This window comes from Oxyura jamaicensis, chromosome 5, assembly GCF_011077185.1.
Source record: "Oxyura jamaicensis isolate SHBP4307 breed ruddy duck chromosome 5, BPBGC_Ojam_1.0, whole genome shotgun sequence".
NCBI classification, from domain to species: Eukaryota; Metazoa; Chordata; class Aves; order Anseriformes; family Anatidae; genus Oxyura; species Oxyura jamaicensis.
Window position 1 is genome coordinate 36,691,035 of NC_048897.1, and position 25,056 is coordinate 36,716,090.

The 25,056-nt window shown below is 37.4% G+C and overlaps 1 protein-coding gene across 3 annotated transcripts in view; it reads right to left on the minus strand.

Annotated features, from left to right (window-relative positions):
- Positions 1 to 3,722: 3,722 nt before the first annotated feature.
- Positions 3,723 to 25,056, minus strand: part of PTPN21 (protein tyrosine phosphatase non-receptor type 21) — a 37,399-nt gene continuing 16,065 nt past the window's right edge. For 2 of the 3 annotated variants that reach the window (XM_035327253.1, XM_035327254.1), the window contains exons 5-20: positions 23,088 to 23,155; positions 22,594 to 22,664; positions 21,732 to 21,819; positions 21,406 to 21,494; positions 20,779 to 20,866; positions 20,001 to 20,080; positions 18,681 to 18,782; positions 18,040 to 18,100; positions 17,613 to 17,697; positions 14,459 to 15,927; positions 11,974 to 12,111; positions 9,225 to 9,446; positions 8,165 to 8,293; positions 7,617 to 7,851; positions 6,931 to 7,091; positions 3,723 to 6,071 (exon numbers count right to left, since the gene is read on the minus strand). In XM_035327253.1, the coding sequence (XP_035183144.1) occupies positions 5,943 to 6,071; positions 6,931 to 7,091; positions 7,617 to 7,851; positions 8,165 to 8,293; positions 9,225 to 9,446; positions 11,974 to 12,111; positions 14,459 to 15,927; positions 17,613 to 17,697; positions 18,040 to 18,100; positions 18,681 to 18,782; positions 20,001 to 20,080; positions 20,779 to 20,866; positions 21,406 to 21,494; positions 21,732 to 21,819; positions 22,594 to 22,664; positions 23,088 to 23,155 (3,215 nt within the window). In that variant the 3' untranslated portion in view covers positions 3,723 to 5,942. The remainder of the gene's footprint in view (positions 6,072 to 6,930; positions 7,092 to 7,616; positions 7,852 to 8,164; positions 8,294 to 9,224; positions 9,447 to 11,973; positions 12,112 to 14,458; positions 15,928 to 17,612; positions 17,698 to 18,039; positions 18,101 to 18,680; positions 18,783 to 20,000; positions 20,081 to 20,778; positions 20,867 to 21,405; positions 21,495 to 21,731; positions 21,820 to 22,593; positions 22,665 to 23,087; positions 23,156 to 25,056) is intronic. The other variant, XM_035327255.1, reaches the window with a different exon arrangement.

A 25,056-nucleotide genomic window follows, 5' to 3' on the forward strand; every position in this document is an offset into this window, starting at 1 on the left:
TACACCTTGTCTGCCAGAATTATTCAGGATTAGTAATGTGACAGACGGGAGGATTTTACATGTTATTTTCCTATCAAGTTTCCTATCATTTTAAAAATGAACAGTGTTTGCAAAGTCTTTAAATACTTTTAAATCCCCTGTTTTTTTCTTAAATATTTCCATATGGAAAAACAGCATTTAAATTCCCTTTTTAAAGGTGAGACGCCTTCTGAAACTGTGCTTGTAAAAGTAACAATTTGGTAGTTTTGATTGCCGCCTATCTGAAACAAAACAACATTACGGTGTCTACAGACTTGCTCTCTAACTTGCCACACGCTGGATATGTTGTAAACTCTGTTAATTCTTTGCACTTCATTTCTGCCTTCGTTCCCCAGTTAGAGCTGAAGAATGGACTTGTACAGAGCAAATACACTGGAGGTTATTCTTTACCGCTAAATGCAGCATCATGTGGAAAACAGCAACGAATAGAATCACAGGTCATTTAGCAACTGTTTTTTGAAATGCTCATAGAAATTAAGATTTTTTTTTTTACAGTCCTTGTAGACCTTAAGGTAACATATGTGATGCCAGCAAAACGCACCGAGTTAGCTGGTCCCCTATAGGATCTTCGTAAGAAATCTTTTTTACGGACATATTTGCAAAAGCTGTTGAAAGTTTAAGATATTTTCCCATACCCTAGCACAGTATTAGAAATTCTCTGAAGTTTTAATGTCAGTGTATGGCAAACACTGCACTGCAACAGATCTGTAAGCACATGTTAAAACTCCACATTTCAAGGACCTGATTCTCAACCCAACCTTAACCTGGTGTAATTCACGCCTGCAGTAAACACCTAGCTGCATTCACAAATTATTTAAACTTCCAAACAGTCTAACCTGCATCCATTAGAAATTATCAGTGCAAATTTGCATGTATGCTTATTCACCCTGCAGTTTGCACATGGAAAACCAGAGACCATGGTTTGAAAATCTGACCTTTAATGAGTAAACAGAAACTGAGCTGTCAGATTGCATTGCATCTATTTGGAAAAGAATATGTTTAAAAATAACACAGCTTCTGAAAAAATATTTGGAGTTTCAAAAATCACATTTTAAAAAGCCTGTAAAAGTAACACCTATGACTACATGCTCACTTACCCTACTATGCCATGAAAAACATACCATATGAATCAAACCCTTCTAGCAGTTCTGCTGTGGATACAACATCTTCCAAATCCTCCTCCAAATGCCTTCAGTCATTCCTCAAATCCACGCTCTCTGGTTCCAACATTTTGTACTTTCAGAAGATAGCTTTCCAAGCTATCTCAGCTACTTTTCCTTTTAATGCTCTAGTTTCATGTATGCACATTCGTGCTGCATTCTTTTGGTTAATTCTTGTAATCTGTATTTAAAGTAGACATGTGAATATTCATGCTTTAAGGGCTCAAACTTTCACTGGCAATAAGCATTTTTTAATTCCCCCAGTATCAGGAAGAACTGCGGGAATTTTGCGTCTTGCAGGACTGGGCTCTGGCTTTGCATGAGTTTTAAATATTGGAAAAAAAAACACACCTAAAGCATGGAATTATTAGCAATTGAACTGTTGTTCCTTTTAAATTAGTAATTTGAGCTAACTATTGCAGTATACGAGTTCACTATTTTAATTCCAGGGTTTTAGTAACACTGCTGGTATTAAAACTGAGGTCCCATTACACAGCTAACTTGTATGATAAACAACCCTGCAGTTCCCGAGTTTGGTCCAAAGGCCATTGAAATCTATGAGCCACTCAACTTTAACAGCTGCTCCTACAAGAAAAATGTACCAGCAGCCTCTGGTAGCCTCAGTTATTGGATTTAAGAAGCTATTTTTGGAGAAAACTGCTCCAAATGTCATCCACTAAAAAAAGAAAAAAAAAAGATACACAAGATTACAAGAGGAGCCGAAAAATACATACCTTCTCAAAATGCCAATATTTTTTCCATTTTAGCACACATTTTACTCTTATTTATTATTAATTTACTTATATATATATATAAATGTTAATGATAATTTAGAACAACTTTTCATCATCCACAGAAATTACAGGAACTCTGCCTTGCTCACCTGCTTTTAACTACTTACATTTACAAATCTAAGCCGCAGTGCCCTGCAGCTGTAGAATTTACCATTCACTTGTGCATGATGAGAGCAATGCTAAGGTATAGAAGTTGTGCTGTTCGTGGAGACCACATTCCTACGTGCAGCAGACAAAGGACAGCACTGTACTGCAGGCTGCAGCAATGCAATGCAGAACTCCACTGTGCAGCATGGATCTTCTCCATCACAGGACGAGTGAGATGTGCTTTGCAGCCTACAGCAAAGCCTGCTAAGTCAGTGTCACCTTTGCAATCCACAGGGATTTTTGTTTTTAGAGAAGGGAATTTTGTTTTTAGAGAAGAGCTGTGGGCCCAAGAATGCACAGATTCACTGGCCAAACAATCTCTCCTCACTGCAAACAAGATAGAAATCAAATGTCAGAAGCCTTATTACAATGCATAGGTTCTTCTCTTGACTCTTTGTAGAATTTGATTCCAAAAAGCATTTTCCACCTAGCCCACAAGACAGACAAATCTGTCTCCTGGCAGTACTATAGCACCTGTATTTATCCCTGAGAACTCTGGCATTCCTAGAGACCTACATTCTGCTTTTCATCATGTATTTCAGGAATAGCTTCACGCAACTTTTCCTCTAAAAAAAGTCAACTCAAATCTTATGTGGTAATTATCTGGTTTCTTCCCCATACAAACAGAAGCATATTTGGCAAAACGGACAGGCTTATAGGGGAATTTTAAGCTTCTGAAAGAAAGATCCACCTGCAGCTCAGGCTGTGACTAGATTTGGGCAATGAATTTTCTTAAAATGTCCAACACTTTACAAAGCATCCAGCGCAATTATGTGTAAAAAGCATCCCTTTCAAGGCTCAGAACAGCTAAAAATTGAATGTTCTTTTAAAAGAAGTTATCTGAGAATCTAAACAATGCTTTAAAATTAATGTTATTACAGGAGGTTGTGGAGTTTCACTTCTTTTGGTGGTACTTCTTTTGGTACCCACATCTCCAGTGTTACCTCAAAGAGTTCTTACATTCTGCAGAAGAGAAACTGTTCATTTTTAATGCTCTCTTGGAGACATATGCTTATATACAGAAACAATCAGACTATCTTCAGTAGGAAAATTCCCATGAAGTCAATGGAGAAATGCACTGCTGATGGAAACATCTGAAAGCTGAAGTGAAGGAGGCAGCACTGTTATTGCTTAAAAATACCAAGACTGACTACCAGATTAGAGAGTGACCACCTCTAAAAGTGGTCACAGTTCCTCTCAGCAAGACAGAAAAGATAACCAAAAGAAAACACTTCCTCAACCACCTCAGAAGCCACCACTCAAGTCTGGAATTAAATTACTTATTTTAATTGCTCTTTTTAATGTTTTATATCTGATATAACTGCTGAATCAATAAAAAGTGTCGCTTGAAGTTGTGGCCATATATAATTTCATTAAATGCTGCAGGTATCGTGTTATGATCACAGTTCAAACTTTGGAAATGGTACAAACTACACTCTAGAGTGTACCTTTCCACTCAGAAATATTTCTGAAGACTTAGGTGAACTGTGGTAAAATAGAAAAAGAAAAGAAAAAACAAACAAACAAACAACAATATTTTTAGAAACAGGGCACAATCAAACAGACCAAATATCCCTGTTTCTTTCACTGATACTTCTCTCTTAACACAGATGCATCTAATTGGTTTGCTTGCAAGACAATATATAAGAATCAGTCTTCAGTAGCTGGTGTCCTCTAGAATAAGGCATTATTCCTTCCAGTTGTACATCTGGTGGTTAATACTTGCTAGGCGCTTTGTAGTTACAGAAAGAACATTTTCCCCCATCTAAAATGTTCAATCTTACTGCTACTGAGAGTAGAACAATTTGGACTGTCTGAAAGATGACCAAATGCACTAGCTGAATGTTATGGTGTATTTTAAACCAGTACATTTCTATAAAGCAACATATTAGCACAGTCATTTGGACCTTGTGTTTATCTTTATACAAGTAGCTTATTACAAAGGAATTGAGGCAACCTATTTATAACTATTTTAATTAATGCTTTGAGAGGACAATCATTGTTTTGAAGAGGGAGGTGTGGTGGGGTAATTAGTCATAATAGTTTCCAAGCCCTTGAGGCAGGTCAGAGAAAAATAACATCACCGGTAAAAAAAATTCACTTTCAGTCTCATTTCATTTCGTTAAGCAGGTATCATGAGAAATGGATATTTAAACACACCTGCAGACTGGTCTGCTCTAAGTTTTTTTTGGAATTGTACCAGATATCTAAGAACAAATAGCTCACTTTTTTATAGGGATTTTCAACTCAGCATCTCAAAACCCTTGAAAAGGCAGGTAAAACCACAGTCCCCATTTTAAAAATACAGACAAAAGAGTATTCAGGGATACCATCATTAGACCAGACCCACGCTAGTCAGGGACAACACAACTAGAGGAGGCAGGACATCTTCAGATCCATGCCACAACCACTGACTGCCAGCTGTACAGTTACCAAAATACCCACATCTCCAGTGTTACCTCAAAGAGTTCTTACATGCTGCAGGCATTCTCAAATGGCTCCTGTGAACATTCTTCATCGCAACGCTGCACACCACTAGCAAAACCTGTTCTAGCGCTAACAAAATAATATGAAAGATTCTACAGAAACTTCCAGTGTTTTAAAGGCTCTCCTGACTGGGAACATAAACATTTTTAATGGTCATCTTTGCACTGTGTAAACCAGCCATCATAGCTGCCACACCTCCTCCATTATGTGCTACACGATCATTCCCGCTTCGCCACTATGCACCTTCTTACTCCAATTTTGGTTCTCTCACTTCATCAACTTTAAAGGCTCTTCCTAAAATAACAGGTTAGTAACGGCATATTAGCATATGAAACAATATATGATTATAGCTTCTATGTTTAACTACATAAATAACAGAGCAAAAAAAGTGCTTAAAACATTTGCATCCACTTTGATTTCAGCCAGTAAAATCAAACTGCCCTCTAAATACAAGAATAATACTGAATATGTACTTTCTCTCATCCATTTCCTTCCAAGACATTTGTAGATAATTATAGTATTTTTCCCCTGCTTGTTGCCTACAACTCCATAGGTAAACTTGCTTCTACTCAAATGGAAATTATCAACAGTTAACTTGATCGTTCACCTGTAAGTTCTGTTACACAGCACTCTACAACTACCTATTACCCTAGTACTTTCTGCACAATTTTTCAGTTCAAGCATTGTCAATCATTTCCTCAGAAAATATTACGGTGTTTAAAAAGCTGTTTAAAAAAAATTACAAAAATAACTGCCCTTGAAGCAACCACTTAAAGTACGTAAGAACTGCTAATTCTGCAAAGTAAACCAGAGGAAACCAAAAGTTCATTTTAAAAAATACAGGTGTACTGCTCTAAATATAAAATTGAAAGCAGAATGACACTGTGTAAGACCTTGACATTCCCAAGGAGCGTTTTTCTCTCCCCATGTGCATCCACATATTTTAGCTTTTGCACAGTTAATTACACTAAAAAAAAAAGTTAGTACAATTGTGCCGTGTACTTCCATTCCATAAGATATTTATTTTGCCCAAAGTAACACCACTCTAAAAAACGTTCCCAAGTACTCCAGACCAGTACAAGTAAAATCATTCCCTAATATGGCTGCAGCTGAACATGGGAAGAATTTAGTCCAGCGAAGATCCTGCTTTGCAAGGACTGTTACATTGACTTGCATTTACCAGTCACATACCAGCCCTAAAAGGTAACTGTGTGATTCATCATACAAAGAAAAAAACAGCGAGAGCAGGTCTGCCTGGACAACTGTAATTTTCTTTCTGTAAACTCTTGCAGTGTCCCTTAGGAAGTGGGAGGGATTATATAAGTCTTGAGCTTTTGAGAAATTGAATGAGAACTCCATAGACAAAAGTGTACTGAGAAAGAGTCTGCACCATCATCATTCTCTGCTGCCTCAACATGTCCAGCACTCGTGGGATGTCCAGCATCTGGAGGAAAAGAACAAATGATTACAAGTAACTGGTAAGCAAGGAGACTCACTCATCCTCTCTCAGCAGAGAGATTCAAGACAGTACCAGAGATCTGGGGACTGAATCAGCTGCTCTAATTTCAGCTCTGATAATTCAGCCCATACCTACAGTATGGGCTTCATTACACTGCTGGCCATGCCCACCTCAGCTTCCTCATCTGTGAAATATTTGCCTGTCTTGTGGAGTATGTGGGTCCTCACAAATCTAATAGCTGCAAAAGTCTGTCACACCATTATGATAAGGAAACCATAGATGGAACAATCAATTTGTTGAGTTTCAGGCAGCACATAATGTTACCCATCACTTTACAACAGCTCACTTCTAGCTAAAAGCTGATAGGACTAGGTTTTATTTTATTAAACTACCACTTTGTCCTCTACTGAGACTTGTACTGCAAGTACTATTACACTTAGGAAGAAAAATGTTTAATAACAAGCACAAGAGACCAACTACAAACATGTTCCTGAACATTAACTACTAAAACTAAGGCATGAAGTAGTAAAGCCAAGGCAACATCCTGAAACATGCTCTGTAGCCCAGGGCATACCTTGTTCCACTCAGTGATTCAACATCCTAACTGAGCATTCCAAGTGTGGAAGTGGGCAAATGTAGAAGATTATTAACTTCTGTTAAATTGCCAAGAGTGCTTTCAACCATAATTGTAAGGGCTCTTCCAAAGGCCACTGAGCTTTTTCTTGGGAAAGCTCAGATGAACAGCCATAAAATACATATTAGGCAGGTTATTTACTCTTCCACTACCTAATATTATTGAAAACATGAGGGGAAAAAAAAAAAAAAAAAAAAAAAAAAAGATCACCTCATTGTGTTCCAAGCAGGCAATCATGATCTCTGACAGTATGACCACTCCTGTTCGTCCTACACCTGCACTGCAATGCACCAGCACAGGAGGATTAGAGTTTTTAGGATCTGCAGTACTGTTTGTATGGCGCCGCACTGACTGGATCTCTTCCAAGTATGCTATTAAGTTGAACAACATAAGAATGACAAATTTAGGAAATAAAGTTCCATAAGCCATGCTATTACACTGCACAACCATTGGAAAAGTAGTACATTTAACAAATGACATTCCACAGAAAAGTTATACATTATATACATCACAAGTCATAACCCAACCAGAGCAATACAGATAACAAAAATCATCCAGCTTTTCTATGGATTCCCTTGTTCCTCCATTCCCCACCAAAAACAGCTTGTGGCCATCTTGCTATTGCTGGCATATATTCAAATGTGTGACATTTAGTATAATTATGTTTTAAGCTAGATGAATTTTAGTAAGTTATGTATTTTGCTTTAGATTGAAATAGTCACTTTAACAAACTGGCAGGTGTACTCCTACCAGAAATACAATTCAGCATATCTTACTGGTGTAAAGACACCTTTTGCAGCAGAGTGCTTGGCATAGCTATCAAAAGCTAATTCATGTTTAGCAGACATATTAGGTGGTGTAAAAACAACAACAAAAAGCTATTAAATAAAACTTACAAAGAAATCCCTTTAAATCCTCTGGACAGCCATGCTCTGGCCAGTCAGTGTACTGCAAATGCCAAACTGTTCTCTCCTGTCCCGTGAGAAGATGTTTAATCTTCAAACCCGTAGTTGCATAGCAGCCTGAGTCAGTACGGAATCGTGTGGTAATCTTAAATCTTCCATATGTTACAGTGTTGTGCCTTGAGCCAAGACGTGGCCAATATCTGAAGCTCTTTTCTCTCCCACTTTCCTTAAAAGCAAAACACTTCCTTAACAAGAAACATGAAAACACTTACACAACAAACATTCCTTTAACAACTGTATTTCTCCTCTGTTAAGTGCTACTACAATGTTCTGGCTTTTCACTGAATAAACCAATTTTCCACAGGAAAGAGTTTGCAAATTTAGAGCTTTCTGCCAAGAAAACAATACAGAGTGGCAAAGGGGTCACCAGAAAATTATCTTTCATCTGTTTGTTGGAGCAAAGATCCTCTTACTCTAATGGATCAGAACAAAATCATTGCATAAGTTTCAGGAATAGACCTGACTGGGTGTGTACTCACTTCCTCTGCTGTCACCATAGCTATGATGGCAATTCCTTGTTCCCAGATCATCTGCCAGAAATCCTGACATGTATTCTGCAAAGGGCCCTGTGTAGCAATGTAATCCCACTCCATGCCACCAACCGAGATCTGTAAAAAGAAATAAATTCGATTACTACTTATTTAAAACCCTTTCCCAGCTCCTACGTCAGCCATTTACAGATGCACAAACTGAAACAGACAGCAGCACTGCAGAAGTAGGACACTGTGATATATATCTGCCTCCCATTTTTTAGCTGCACCTTGCCACATCACATCAAGAGAAACAATGTTTAAAATTATATAAGCACATAGCTAAATAAATGTATTTTACACAATAAGCATAAGTTTTCTTTACTTATTTGTACATTATATTTCTTTTGTGTGTGTGTGAATTTAAGGTATTCTGGCCAATTTGGGTTTAAAGAAGCTTTCATACCCTGGTGAGGCAAATGCTATTATATACACCAGAAGAACTGCCTTGAAGGTTCTTGAGGTCACCCTGCAAACTTTTTTCTTTTTTCTGCAAACTGTTTTTAATAGAGTTTAAAGAACTAAGGCTGGGAACAAGGGTCAACTTAACTTAAGCAAGGAACCAGACTACTGCCTGTTGTGGATCTAGCCTGAGAGTACAGAAGAGGATGAAATAATTAGTATTGTCACTGCAGTTCTAAAGTGTTATAACCATTGCAAAGAATCCCACTTTATTTAAAAATTATCTGCCTTCTTAACTATGGGAAGAATGGACATGCCTTCTATTAGTACCAATCAGGATAGAGATGGAAGAGATGTGAGAGAGACGATCAATATAAAAGACCTCTTCAGTATAGAAGTGAAAGCCAGAAGACCTCTCCAATAATTAAATAACCCTCTACTATTCTTCTAAGCAGCGGGGAAAAACAGCTTCCCTCTTTCTCCACAGAAACCTCTGTAGAGGGAGGGAAGGATTCTTCGTCATCTGACAAAACCAAAATTAATTGCCAAATCCATTTTTATTTACCATATAAACTGGAAAAAACATCTCCAACAGTCTTTCTCTCACCTTGATATGAGATGCATTGATGTAACCCGTGTTATTTTCTTTGGTTGGGACTAGTTCTACTCTGGTATCATCATAAGGAAGGACGTCCTGGAAGCGGTTTCTCTCAGCATTTTCAGGAAGCCGAGCTATTGAGCACTCACCATCTCTAAGTCTTTTCTTCTGAATGCGCTCATATTCAGTAAACACCATCCCCTGCTCTAACCGTTGTTCCAGAACTTTACACTAAAAGACAGAACAAAGATAACCACACAAAGTCACATCCTGATACAAGTCTATTTTAACACAGAATTCATGACGGATAAAGTGTATTTATTTTCCTCTCCTATACACTTTTGTAATGCTTTTCAAGCTCTTAGCTCTTACAAGCATACCAGAACAAATTAGAAGCAATTCTAACTAGCAGGATTTTTTTTTTCAAGTGAAAACTGTCTAAGAATCCTGTTATTCTTCACTAAGTCACAAAGACTTTTACCGTATTCATGGTTAAAAAAAATCAAAAACTACTTCTTAGTTTCTATAAAGACAACCTAGCTGGAAAACAAATATTGGATCAAACCAGGTGGTTATACTACAGTACAAACTGCCTCAAATATATTTAAACTCATTAATCATACTCATTAATCATCCTGCTCAATATAGCACATTGGATTAAATCATTTGAAAAACTCATTTAACCGTATAATCCAAAAAATTAAGTCAAATTTATTGTTTAGATGGAGGAAGAACTCTATAGATTTAAAACAAAATGTTTGCCTCATTCAGTGAATTTATCATTCACTTCCAATACTCCACATTTTCTTAGGCTGAAGATATTAAACATTGAAGACAGCAATAAATCCTTCTTAGAACCTCCTGCTGCAGCTCAGGAAAAAAAAAAAAAAAAAAAAAAAAAAAAACAAGGATTTTTTTCTACTAGTACAATTCAATCTGTTTTATTTAATTAGCCCACCAAAAGATTTATTCTTTCAAAACCAAGTTCTTTCTAAATCATAAGACACTTCTGGAATTTCAACATCCCTTTGCCAACAATAATTAGAAGAAAAATATGTAAGATTTCAGCCAGAAAATTTCATCTATGTCACATGTCCCCAGCCTCTCTCAGCAACTGCTCTGAAGTATCAGATCAGAAAAGTATCCTGTATCAAATGACTCTGATGCCAAATGCTGCAGAGGAAGGTGTAAAACCTCCATCATATGTAATTTACACTTCAGTACATTAATTGTCCAAACTCCTTTAAATCTTTAGGCAAAGTTTCCTCCTTTAAACTAATAGCAACATGAAGCTGAGCAACGAAAGAGGCGTCGAAGCAACTATAAAGCCTTTGTCTTCTAAAAATATCTGTATTTTGGACTTTCATGTCACGTCTGACTTCTCCACAGCTTTAGGAATCACTCCCATTTCATGATATCTATTCTTCCTCTACATGACTGCCTGAAGAGAAGGTGAAGTGACTTCCATCCTCCTCATAACATGACTTTATAGTTTCTGCTTTTCCCTTTGCACTTTGGGAAAAACTAGCTGAATAGTACTATGAGTGAATTAAATGAAGGTCAACCAAGGAAGAGATGACAGATACAAGTAAGAGGAAATAACTAACATAGGTACTAAATGTAGAAGAGTATTTGAGTAACACAATGTTAATTTCTTTTCTCCCCTACCATCTTTAAGGGGTATATATAGTTCAAAAAGCCGTTTCAACATAGCTGAAGTTAACAGTCAAATCTCTCTCCTGTAGATCTCAGTCCAAGCCTTCAAAATCCAAGACTGAATTTCTACTATGTAACTTGAAACTAATTTTCTTGGCCTGTTCCTTAAAACTGCAGCTGGTGAGAGCGTGACCATTCCCTTTAGGTTCTTGCTCCGTGACTGTCAGCAAATTGAGGTAGATGGAGGTCTGCAGCTGAGGGTGCCCAACCATGCTCAGAACCAGATTCCAGAGAGACCACTGGCTGCAATACATATACAGTAATCACCGCAGACCTTGGTGTTTCTAGTTGCTCCCCTGTTTGATGTGTGATGACAGCATTGTTCTAAATAGTCCTTCACAGGCTGGATAATGACCATGTTTCAGGCTTTTCTGCACCCATTTATTGGTATATGAGGCAGGCTGAAGTATGTTTATTGACATTGGTTACCCTGACACAAGTAAGTGAAGTCTTGTATTTCTCAAGGAATGATCCTGTTCTAGAACATGATGTCCTCTCAGTGATCTGAGATCGTTTAATGGATTTAAAATTTCAGCAGATCATACAAGTTCCATCTCTACTTTCAGGCATCCGTCTGAGGAAAACATAAAGGCAATCTGCACAAGCTGTACCCTGGGGATGCAATTTAACCGCAAAAAAAAATATATATATATATAATTCACTAATCATTACAATTAAGTTCTTGCTCACACTCAGACCTTTAAGTTTAATCTGTTTTCATTCTGGAAAATACCCCCAAATTAAGAGAAAACAGAAAGACTTGGCATAAAAGTGTATCAGTAGAAACTAGTTAATTTGCTCTACATGCAAAGAATAAGCTCTAACTAGAATCACTGTCAAATCGTAAAGAAAAATCTTGAGTTACACCCAATACTTCTAGCAATGACTTTTCAGTTTCAGTCTGTTTTGATTCTATTCTCAGTGTAGAGTTACTCTGAATCTGAAGCATTTTGAAGTTGACCTAAAGCACCATTCATATGCAATTCATTTTGAAAACTTATTAGTGTAAAAGAGAAATCAAGCATGAAAAACTTCACCATACCCGTTCATCATTTGTTGCCCTTGTTGATTCCTCCTTCCCCTCATCTGGCAGAGGCATTCTAGTCAAAGTTAGTCCATTCAGGGCAGCTAGCTTTAGAGGCCCTATTTTTTTTGCATCAGTTTTATTCTTTTTCATACCCTGAAAAAGAAAAGCTAGAACTTACAAATATTCCTAAACAGCTGATGAAGTTACCAAGCAGAACCCAGATGAGCCCCATTTAACAAAGGATACTTCTTTGACCCCTTCTGCAAACAGCTCTGACCCTTTTTTTGATAAGCACTGCAGTGAGAGATTAGGGTGGTGGGACTACATTCCTCCAAGGACACAACACAAGTCTGTCTTCATTCCAGACAGGTTAATGAAACTGCATGAGAATGACAAATATTGTTCCCTACAAAGCTCACAACTGAGGGTGTGAGGCAGCTACTCTGGATAAGTAACATTCTTGGACAGAACTAGAATCAGTATCCAACCAATAAATACATAAATGGTTCTTTACTGGACTATACAATCTGCAGACACTTTTCTTCCCTACAAGTGGGCATTAGAATGAGACTACACCCTTAAATATCTGGATATAATAAAATGTTTGACTACATTTACAACAAGTTGCACATACAAAACATGAACACAGGACTACGGGCAGATCTGAACCCTGAAGCAGACTATGAATCTGAACTACTGTAGTGACCACTCTTTATTTGAGAGAAATATAAATGGGAGATTTTTATGAAATAATAAATTCAGATGATTCTTTTAGAAAGCGTAAGTGAGAAAAAATATCATTCTTGCAGTTGCTCAGTCTTTCTTGTTTAAAAAAAAAAAAAAAGAAAAAGAAAAAAAGAAAGAAAAAGAAATCACAACACTGAAAATATGGGTGAATATGCTGCCTGAACAGTGATCAATGCTTCCGAAAGCCAAATGGAGAAAGGAATACAAAGACAAAGCTAAGAGGATGAGACTGCATTTTAATGTGAACACAAACACAACAAACACTAAGAGCTCATTGGAAAGCAAAATGCATGAAGAGTGGTAGGAGACATTTTTGTTACCAGGTAATTTATCTAAATAGCGAATACAAAATGGCAATTTTCTATCCTGCAAGAGCAGTCTGAAACATTACTGAACTAGAAAGTAATTTACTAAACAATTACAGTGAAAAAGTTTTAATACCAACTTTGTACCAAAAGATGAATATTTACATAGCCATCAGAATGAAAAGGCAGGGTATGATTTTGGTAGACTCAGTGTCTGAAAATAAATCTTTTAGAGAAAAAAATACAGAGTATATCTACATGGGAATACAAGAAGCTATCACCTTTTTTTTTCCCCTATATCCACTTAACACAGGAGGAAGGAGATCTAAGAAAACATAAATAATTTTAAATGAATCGAAGCTGATGAATGTTAATTTCACAGTGTTCAGCTCCATGTATATAAGAAGTCTGACACAAAAAATTGGAAGTACAGTAACAATTTAAATACATCATTTACTCTACGTTAACTTTTGAAGCATCAGCTCTGGCAGTTCCTACAGCAGCACACATTGTGTAGTAGTTCCACTGCAGTCCAATTTGTGCAGAAAACTATTTGACACTAACTCTTGCAGGCAAAGTTAGCAACAATCAAATTTTTAAAAAGGCAAAATAGTAATAAAAATAGTCTTCCTCTAATAGGGTGTAAAATATGATAAAACTAAAGAAAGTGAGCAGTAACAACTAAGAGCCTTTACTGCGATACAGTCCCAAATAGGACTTGGGGTTCCTACAAAGTAGGAATTATAGAAAAAGTGAAACTTGCAGTTGTTCAATTATTTCTTTTAATGGCTTCATAAGGTTGTAGTAGGATAAAGGGGCATCGCAAGCAAGAAGTAACTTCAGTGAGATAAAACCAGCTTAAAGGCAAGGCAAAAGGGAAAGGATATGAAAAGAGGAAGGAATGAAGGAAAGAAAATAAGAGAATACCATGGAAGAATTTACTGCCTCATGTGTCAGATTACACTCTTAGGTCAGAATAAGAGGCTAAACGAATCCAAAATGTAAACATTCAGCTACATCTGATTTTTCAGTGAGGGAAATTCTAATATTAGAAAGCTGGTAGTGGAATGCAAACAGTTGGTTTTGTTCCAGATAAGGATAGGTAGGGCAGAATTTGGGATCTAGAACTGACTTTAAAATAGCTCATTCTCCAGTTGCTGGATAGTTAAAGTGTGTCAGAAGGAGGGAGGCTGCTCAGTTCGATTTGTGTGGGAGGACTCTACCAAACAGAATTCAGACATGGCAGAGAAAGATAAAAGATAACTAAATTTAGTTAACGAGAGAAAATAGAAAAATAAAGATAAAGTAGCTTTAATTCACACATTTTAAAAGCATCTCTCAGGCTGATTAAAAAACAACAACAAAAACACTTAAACAAAAACCCCACACAACTCCGGTCACAGAACAATCTGAAACAACACAAACCAAGAGAAATAATATCCACTTACACCTAGCGGGGGAAGGCCTTCCACAATATTCTTCTTCCCAGACAAAAGATCAGAAACAGGTCTCTTCTTTATCGAATCTTTTCTTACTCTGTATCTTCCTGACGTTGTAAGGTCAGATTCTGACATAGATGGCATAAGCAGTCCTTCCCCTCTTCTCTGTACCTGGCTTTCTACTAATAAATGAACCGGGCTCATATCTTTTATTCTCTTTTCTGTCTCTGTAATATGTAATTTAGGCTCAAGAATATGCAAAGGGCCAGCAGAGGAAGCAACAGAACTATAGGGGTAGTTGAGTGCAGGATCATGAGAATAACCAACACCCATTATGGACGAAAGTTGGGTTTGATCTTCAGGGAGAGGAGAGAGACTAGTACTAGCTTTGTTTTCTTCTTCAAATTCTTCTTCTTCTTCACTACTGTGAATCAGCATAGTGGCATCTGAAAGAGTTTTCTTATGATCACAGCTCACACCTTCATCTTGCTCATTTTCTTTTTGCTTTGTTCTCTCCATCAGAATGTTGGGCTGTGACCCTTCTGAGATAACTCTTGGAAGAGCCACATCCGCTGCAGATGCTGACATGGTCCTCTCTTTTATTCTTATTCCTTCAAAGCTGGGAGTCAAGCCTGCTATTTCAATACTGTTCCTTTTCTGCAGCTGAGCGTGGCGTGCCGATGTCAGAGGTTCACTGACTTCCTGTAGAGAATGTGCCACAGGCAGGCTGTCTTCCTGAAATGTCTGGACAGAATGATGCACTCGCCTCGTGATAAGATCCGGGTTGCTGCTGCTAATGTAGATATGTCGGGAAAGGTCTGGAGTACTATTTGCAGGTCTTGGGTACGGGTATGGGGGAGGAGGTCGATAGACTTGGGTCTTCATTATATTTGGTGCTGGATAATCCTGAGCCTGGAGCTGCACATTTGTCAACTCAGGCACACTGACTGCCCCAACAACCGGGCGCTTTTCAGCAGGATAGGGATAGGGGGACTGGCTATGGAAACTGTAGTTCAGGTTAAAGGGGTAATGGTTAGACTGTGGGGAAGCGAAGTGTGCATGTTCTCTTATTTCAGGCTGACTGTAAACCAAGGCATCAGGCCGGCTGTAGGCATACGTATTGCTGATGTTGAGATTTCTCATTGAATGACTCTGCCTATCTGTGTGTACCATTCCCCTTTTGAGCTGTCTCATCACAGTTTCATAGTCTGGTGTGGGCCGATAAGAAGGTGGTATTAGCGCGCTGTGTCTATGCGATGGGACATAATCAGTCCTGAGGACATCGCTTCCAGTAATGCTTGGGTTAGAGGACATAGGGGATGGCTGCAAGTAATGCTGTGGATTATTCAGGGAGTTTGTGCTATGTGCACTATAGACACTACCATTGCGGATTCGACCACTGTAGTCATGAGGGGCTCTATCCAAGCTAGTCTGAGAGTGACAGTAGTATCCATTCTGATTGCTCACAAAGAGGTTATCTGAAAGTAAAGTTTAAGAACAAGCTTTATGTCCAAGACCTTGAACAACAAAGATAATCTCTATTAAGATGTAGCTAACTGAGGCTTGAGACTTTCAAAATCTCAGTTATTCTTAACTATGTCTTGAATTGGGAAGAGAAACAAGCAGCTTTTTTGGTGTTGTTGATACCTGAAGTATATACAACAGAATGACCTGGTATGTTCATTTAGATGATGCAAACTCCTACTGGAAAACATTATCTCAGTTTAAGGATGGCTTTCTTCAGTTTAGGATAGGTTTGCTAAGTTCAATTCTAAGTTAAACAAATCTGTATCAAATTGTAAACCATTCTAACTGAGAAAAAGAATGGACATTTACACCAAGGTTTGTACTAACCTAATGCGATCAGCTTAGATTGCAAGAAAACAAACACACGAACAAACACACAAACACCCTCTCTTCTCTTCAAAACACTCTCAGCTCATAAGTAGATATAGTATCACAACACCTTTAAAAAAATCAATTTATCATTTTTGCAGAAAATTTGTACACAGTTTAAACAACTACGTATTGTTTGCACATTAACATATACCCACTCTGGTGGGTAAATAACATGTTGTAATAGTTTATGTATGATATGCATTTAATAGTTTAACAATTACTTCATTGGATGTACAATTTGCCAAGCTTCAGAAAAGAACAATTAAGTCATTGTTTAGATGCCTCTCATGATCCAACACCAAGTTCATCATTGCACACTTATGTTACTGAATTGCCTGACAGCCAAAAATTCTTCTGTTTGTTAATAATAACATTCAAAAGTAGCACGATATGAAGCACGACAGCATGCACTGTGTCCAGCAATGATTCCAACACCATATTGGAAACAATTCAGGCACATTATGAGTCTACATATCTGTACCTTTATGAATATTCATGCAACTATTTACATTGAAAACGTGCTCATTCCCTTACCAATGAGCTGTTATGAGTATTTTTTGATTTAGCTGACTTGTAGGACTGGAAGGTCCCCATCAAAACTGAGGCAACTTTGCAAAAGATGAGATTAACCTCTCTAGGGAAGCAACTTTGTAAATTAGACATTACTTGTAACCATCAAAAAAGTAGAGAAAGCAGCCATGACTCCACTGTGAAACTGCTTAGATTAGGAGTTGTGCATTCCTTGGGATTTTTTTTTTTTCCCTTTTTTCAAACAAATGTTTACAGTTCTCAGCCCTTCAATTCCCAACCACCACGTAAGTCTAGCAAACTCAGAGTGAAACTCAACTCATCCTACATCCTGTTTTAAAGCAGCTATTACGCTCAATATTGACAAGGATCTTGGAATGCCATAACATACCAGTTTGGTACATAAACCAAAAAACCTGGTCAGTTAAATTCATGCAGGGGACCACAATCAACAGTTGCTGTATTTGCTGTCACAACTACCTTTTCTCATATCTGACTTTTCACATCATTCACAGAGTAGCAGCAAGCACTTTAATGAGTGTTGCCATGCAAACCTGACCCATGATCAACCTGTAAATTTTGTCCAGCTCTGATTAAATAGCTAAAAAGCACAAATTACAGCATTCATGCTCTAAAGCGGTGGGCTTCATGAAATTTAAATCACAAGATCTCTCTGTTTTCCACCTTGTTTAAAATTATTCAAGAATTGGAAATTTTCAAATCTGCTACAAATTACCTTGGGAGGATGCATATGGTTCAGTATAATGACCGTTGTAATGCAGCTGAGGTGGTGGAGGCATCATGTAAGCTTGAGGCTTGGGCTAAGAGAGAATTTTATTATTATTTACAGAACTCATGATTTATTTTAAATATAGAATTCTTGAAATTTACATGCATGCATAGACATAGAGTCTAAGTCCTAAAACATTTTTCTAAATCTGCAAGTAAGTTTCTCCTGAGAGGTCACATAAGAAATACATTTGAAAAAAAACACAAAACCAAACAATCCAGGATTATACCTTACAAGTCAGAAACAGTTTCTCACATAGCAGACACTCATCTTTTTCACTGCTCATCTTACTTCACTGAAGGAAAGTAATGGCTGTTTCATAGCCAGTTTAAATCAGTAAAAATGCAAATATGAAACTATTTGCTCTCCTTACCATGGACATCCTGGAAGAAGACCGCCTTCTAACAGGATTCACCGTAACGGGCTGGGTTTGCCTACAGAAGAAATATTATGGTGTGAAATTATTCTTACAACACCAAGCCTTATTTCACACCTTGGAAAGTGCTTGCAAGGTTGGTTAAAAATCAATCCGTATTACTTGGAGCTTTTTTAAACAGTCCTTCCAACAGTCTGAAAAGGTAAGAGCCCACTGCATAAGCCCCCATTGCTACTAGCAGAATCCTTTATATGAAGCATACAAAGAAGGTGGCCCTGAAGCTGTGCAAAAGGGCAGAAGGGGACTAGTTCCAAATCTGAACCCCATGGATGATCTCATACTAAAAGTTCCCTGTTCTACAAGACCATACATAAAGTTGTTCACAAAGGGTCCTTAATATTTGCAATGTTAGAGGAACTACATGACGCCAGTGCAATTTTTATGCTCTAGCTTAGCTAATGTTAATAACTTTTTGTAATTTTTATAGTGCCTCCATGAAACCTTAAGCTCCTTTTTCCTCACCCTATAAATGCACCTGTATTCTGCATCCTGCAGCAAGACAGAGGTCAAAAAATGGCAGAGTTATACAAATGCAAGAACTGACAGATTTTGGAAAGAAAGATGATTTTTCAGCTCACCCTTTGGGAAGTGAAGGACGAGAAAGGATTGGAAAGCGTGGAAGGGAAAGAATGAGGGAAGATTTCTGAGAGCCCTCCTCAGGTGGAGAGTCCAGGGAATCTCTAAAGACAAGGTACGTACAGATAAAGAAAAAAAAAGAAGCCTGAACTTAATACAGGCATACATAAGACAGTTTTCAGCAGCAGGACCAGATGATAGGAAGTTATAGAACAGAGATTATCATAAAGTTTTTCTGAGGATGTTTCCTATTAATAAAACCATGTTGTGGTGAAAGGGTCAAAAGTAGAGAGTCATCCTACAAACTGACATTCAGTACAGAACTACAGAACTCTACAGAACTGACATCATTCAGAATGCAACGCACAAGTCCCACAAACGCACTACTTCTACCAACACTTCTCAATCCTCTCAAAAGGCAGCCAAGCTTACAAGTTTAGAGATACAGGGGCTATTTTATTCCAAATTAATCTTCCTCTTCTAAGATGAGCTAGCATGAACCATGCTAGGGAGTCATCTGTGGTACAAAATATTCCATTATCTTTCCAGTGGCCACAGAAAATTTTGCATCAGCACCTCTGTAGAGATAGGTCATTGGAGGCCTACGTACAAAGAGGAGGAATGATACATTTGGAAATCACTTTGTTCTTTTTATGCCAAGCTGTTCACTGGATCTAATTCTCTATTTTTGGCTGAAGTAACTTAACTGAGGGAAATCTGTACCAGTGGAGAAGAGTAGCTCAAATTCCACCCCTTGATTTACAAGTTGGAGACCAGCCCATTTAAATTTAATTTGATGAATTGTATTAAATTTACTTTGCACTAGTGCTACTTGAGCTATACAAATTCCATGGATATCCAAAGGACCACATACCTCTCAGCTGTCAATCCAGCACATTTCAGGAGTGCTTCACATACACTTCCCGCCCTTTTAAAGGCCTTCAGAGTGTCCTTTCAGAGCAGTGCACCCAAACGCAGGCCAAACCCAATCCCAGTGATTCCAACAAACATTCTAGCACTAGTAGCCTCCAAGTCAACTAACGTCTGTCACTGCACTGAGATCCAGCAGCAGTGGCCAAACATTACTACTTTTGGTAAGATTTTCAGTGTTTAATATTTTCCTGCACTATGACCCACACTAAAGTGTAAGTTTGAGAAATCGATGACAAAACAAATCTCAAAAACGATTAGGGAAAAAATACAAGTCATTAATTAGTATAATCTAAAAAGGACAGTATGAACATTACAGAGATTATAATACACTTCACTTCCCCATGGGAATTTCAAGGGCAGCAAGAGTTCTCCTAAGGTATTCTACTTACAGGCTGCATTTATTTAGTCTGTAAAATTTGTGTCTAGCTACGCACATCCTCCACACATATTTTGCTGTTTCCATATCTTCCTGCCAAAAAAAAACAAAAACAAAATTTGCACGTTAGACAAAATATGCATATCCATCACTTGCTCTCATAGAAGCCACTGAAATTTTTAAGAGTAAATTGGTATTATCTGATTTTGTTTAAATTAACTTCATCAGATTTTCTCTAAAGTCATATTTTGCAGGCCTAAACATACACTTTAGCCTGACAATTTTATTAGATTTATGAAAGCTGAAAGAAACCTTCTGTTGTAGATCTACTATAGCACAAACACATTTTGTAGTGTATACATACATCGGATTCAACAGCTGCCTTCTTCACAAAGGCAAGTGCTAGATGCTACATGAACTTGATTTTGCAAAGCACATTGTGGCCCGTTCCAGCACAGCTCTAAGAACGTGCTCATCTTTAAATGCCACCGACCTAACATTTTAAGAAAACATGCTATAAATTTTACTGGAATGGATGAAAATATTTATGACCACCTGAACAAACTTTGTCAATGTACTCCACATAAAAGGTCAGATTTAATACTTTCTCCTTTCTGAAGCACTTTCCCTTAGAAAGCTAACCAGAGGCCAGATTATTACATTTGACTCACTCATATAATTCAAAGCTGCTAAACATATAAAAATAATTCATAGGAAAAAATTAGCAGTCAATTTGTGGCTTTATTTACTGATGTCTTAATGAAAAAAAATCAAAACAAAAAATCACTCACAGTTTGGAATTGGATTGTCTCTTCTTTGTTTGCCAGCTCTAATGCGAAAAAGGATTTGTTGTGAGACATGTTGGCAATGTCATGCCACCTGCAGACAAAAGGGACAGAACATGACCAGCAAGCCCTGATTTTCAAACCACAAAAAACGCAACTGAATTACAGAAGCTGTGTCTACAATTTAAGTGGCACAACATTAAGTAACATACTAACTAAAACAATGTATGAATTCAAATACTGACACAAATTGTATCATGTAACTCTTCTACATTATTGGATACTTTCCCAAGTGAATATTGGTAAGTAAACTGGTGTGTACACCTTAGGACTTAAGATTTTCTGCATTAATAGTTGCTCCTTTTTGACTCAGTAAGTGTTTTGCAATGGACTGCATATTACACATTCATCTCTTAAAATTCATTTTAAAGGGATTCATTCTACAGCCAATACACGGAAAAATTTCAATGAAATTCAGTGTAATTGTAGTATAAGGACTACCAGACTATGTCCAGGTTTATCAAATGAATAAGCACACATCGTATCTAAGAAACATCCATGCTAGTGAGGCACACACACAAAACGTTATCTATAAAATATTACAAATATATTTTAATAAAGAACAATACCAACCTAAATACAACAGGAGGCCGGCCATTTTTATGTTTCACAAAGATACCATCAAGACATGCTCCAATGAATATGTCACTTCCTTGGCTGTCCTGTTAGAAGTTGCAAAAAAATACACAAAAACAGAAAAAAAAAAGTCTTTGAGAGCAAGGCTGCATGCGACAACTAGTTTTACAATTTTGGAGGAGAGGAAGTGTTTGTATTTTGTTTTGATGGGGATGGGGAGGACAGGCTTATTGCTTGTTCATTTGCTTTTATTTTTGGCAGTAAGTAACACTGTTTACATAGGGAACAAAAACAATGGAGACAAAAATCAACGCCCCATTTACCTTTGCAGGATAGGTCTCTTCACCATAGCCATCCATTCTCTCTACTTCTTGCATATATAACATTTCTGCATCAGGAGGAGTAAGGCCTCTATGAAAATGAAAACAATGATAACATGATCAGCTAGTACAGTCAATAATCAAAAAACATGTTTGTTTTACTCTGAATGTCACTGTTTAAGCTTCAAAAACACACCCAAAACACACAGGCAACCATCTAGACCAACTGTTTCCTTCTGTACCAATGGCTGATATACTTGTCTCAGCCTTTTGATCTCAAATACGACATTATCTCTACCTGAAAAATCCTGTCACTCATTCTAATGTCTCTCAATACTTTTTCAATCATAACTCTTTCTATTCCTTCACTTTTTCTTTATGTTATGCAGACTGTTTTTCCTTTGCTGAACCTTAACCATTTAACACATTTGACAACAGAGAACTTAACTTTCCTTTGTCTTGGACCACTGCATTTAGATGCCTTTTACTTAGACCATAAGCATTCTGGCATGGTGAATGTCTCTACGCTCCTGTTGCTGAAATACCTGCCAACATTGTCCCTAACTGGGGACAGCAACTTCAAGTTGTAAACAAGTTTCAGAAACATTATACAGGTTAACTCATGAAATTTACTTCTTTCCCATATTTTTAATTTTCAAGCAATATTTTCTCCTTCATTTTAGCAGTTGTTAGTTCTGTTATCTTTTCACTTTCATTCAGCAAAAATTTGTATTTTGACACAACTGTATCAGTGCAAATCTCATTTAAATGAGAGATGAAATTAGTTCAACTGCCTCCTGAGATACCCAACGTACTGAGCAACCATGTTAAAAAATTAAGCAATATAGTGTTTTAGAAATCTTACCTGTATTTCTGATGTAGCAAGGCAACTTTTTGTGTCGCTTCTTCCAGTATTTTTTCTTCTTGTAGCCAACCCTTAATGTAAGACAGCATTTATAGAATGAACTACAAAATATGCTATGAAATAAAGAAACCAGAGCCATTTTACACAGAGAAACCAACCCTTCACTCTAATTTTGGAGCTTAGATGTTGGATATTAACACAAAGCCAAAAAGTACAAACTGTTTTGAAGTGGTTTTACTCACTTCTCTGTCTCTACCCCAACCTTCTTTTCAGTATAATATACAATAAAACTGAAAAGATCTTGCAACATCTTTGCTTCTGTACAATATATCACATCTCACTCCAGCCCCAGAGAAAACTTTTTCTGAATTTGACTATCTTGGGAGCAGTATATATCAATCTTGTATTTGTCCGCAGTACAAAGGAGGGCTCTTCGTAACACAGTGTATTTGTGTTCAGCAATGCCAAAAAGAGAATTTAGAGAAAGTACTTACGACTGGAAACAAAGCAAATCTTTGAAGAAATTCCTGAGATTCATACTGATCATAGTCTCCAAAATCAGCTAGGAAAAAAAAGGTATTGGATTCAAACATTTGTAACAAAATAATTCAATACCCAATTAATTGCAGAAGGATCTCCAAGGAGAAAATCCCCATCCTATTGATCTATGATCAAGTAAAGCAATGGAATACACTAACCAGTAATGTTTATGAAGAGGAAATGTAAAAACACACTCCATCTTTTTACCAGAAAAATTGATGAGACTCCTTGTGGATATGAAAGGAAAAGAAATGATAAAACGAATACTGCTGCTCCGAGTTCCTTAGTTCCTTGGGTTTTTATTTGGCTGTTTTTTTTAATCAAAGAACAGTTGAGGTTGGAAAGGGCTTCTGCAGACTACTCTCTCCCCCCTGCCCAAGCAGGTCAGCTCCAGCAGACTGTCTCAGGGCCTTCTCCAGTCAGATTTTGAATACAAAGGATGGAGACTTCACAGCTTCTCCAGGCAACCTGTTCTCATCTCTCTCCTCTCTCACAGCAGAAAGCATTATGTTTAGATGAAATTCCCTGCATTTCAGTTTTTGCCCATTGCCTCTTATCCCGTCCCTGAGTGCCACTGGAAAGAGCCTGGCTCCATCTTCTTTACTCCCTCCTGTCTGATACTTGATTTTAGACCACTGCACTCGCAGCACAGAGCTGACAAGCTGTTCTCACCGCTGGGTTCTGAGCAGCTGGAGCACCCTGGACACTGTGGTTTCTGCTCACCAGCCTTCTATGGCTCCCTGCACAAAGACATGCAGAAAGTGGGACATAGAAGCTTTTACTTTCTTGACTCAAAGCTATGCTCAAAATCAACGCTTTTAGTACATCTGTTCTATGTCACACCAAAGGGCATTCCAAAGAATTTGTTTCATTACTTTTCCAAGAAAAAAGGAGCCAACATTTCAAAGAAAGTAGTTTAAATCACAAAAGTTATGTACAGTCTCAAATGAGAAACTGTTCTAAGGAATAACAGTCTGCAGGGAACGGTTTTTCCAAGCCATATAAACATAATCTCCAAGTACATGGATCTTATTTACATTATCACAGATTCTCACCTACAATGGTATAACTATAGCGACATTTAGGAATCTAATTTTTATTATGCATTAATGATTACTATGCAAGTTGTCCATTAAAGGGGAGAACTTGTGACACACTTGACCAACTAAGCACTTGAGATAAAGCAATGCTTAGAAGCAGCCTATTGTAATTATTTCAAACAAATCATTCTTGAAATCAGTTCACTCAAAACAGCAAACAACTGCTTCTGTTAGTTCACTAGCTAAAATTAACTGACCTACCTTGTATAAGCTACTTCACTCATCGGAGGGCATTAATTTAGAACCTGCACTTTTTCTAAGTTGTTTTTTTCATCATGTTATCAACACATGCAGTTCTCTACCCAAGACTGAAAGAGGAATGTGTAAGCTAAAAGGATAAATATTTTCCATCTGGAAAGAGGATTATATTGTAAGATTTCTGTAAATAACTTACTGAGCAGAGAGACATTTACACTGTCCAAAGATATGAAAATAATGAAGTAAGATTTTGCCAGTTGAAGACTATTAAATCCTGGCTTGGATTAAACAGATTCACTCTTATATAAACAAGGCACTAACATTATTAATCCTACTCCTCTCGTAACTATATTCTCAGAAAAACATACTCACAATCTTTAACACGACACTACCAAAACACATAATTAAAACAAAACACAACACAACAACAAAAAAAACACCACTAAGTTGCATGTACTGGCAGTGACTAAGTCCTTCTCAATTTTGGCAGTTTTACAATTGCTGCTAGATATACTGGAGTGGCATCCACGTCACGTCCACTGGAGTGAAGCAATATACAAATACAACAAAGCTGTTGCCATTAAAACCTGTCAACATGAGAGATTTAAGATTGAACAAGCAGGTT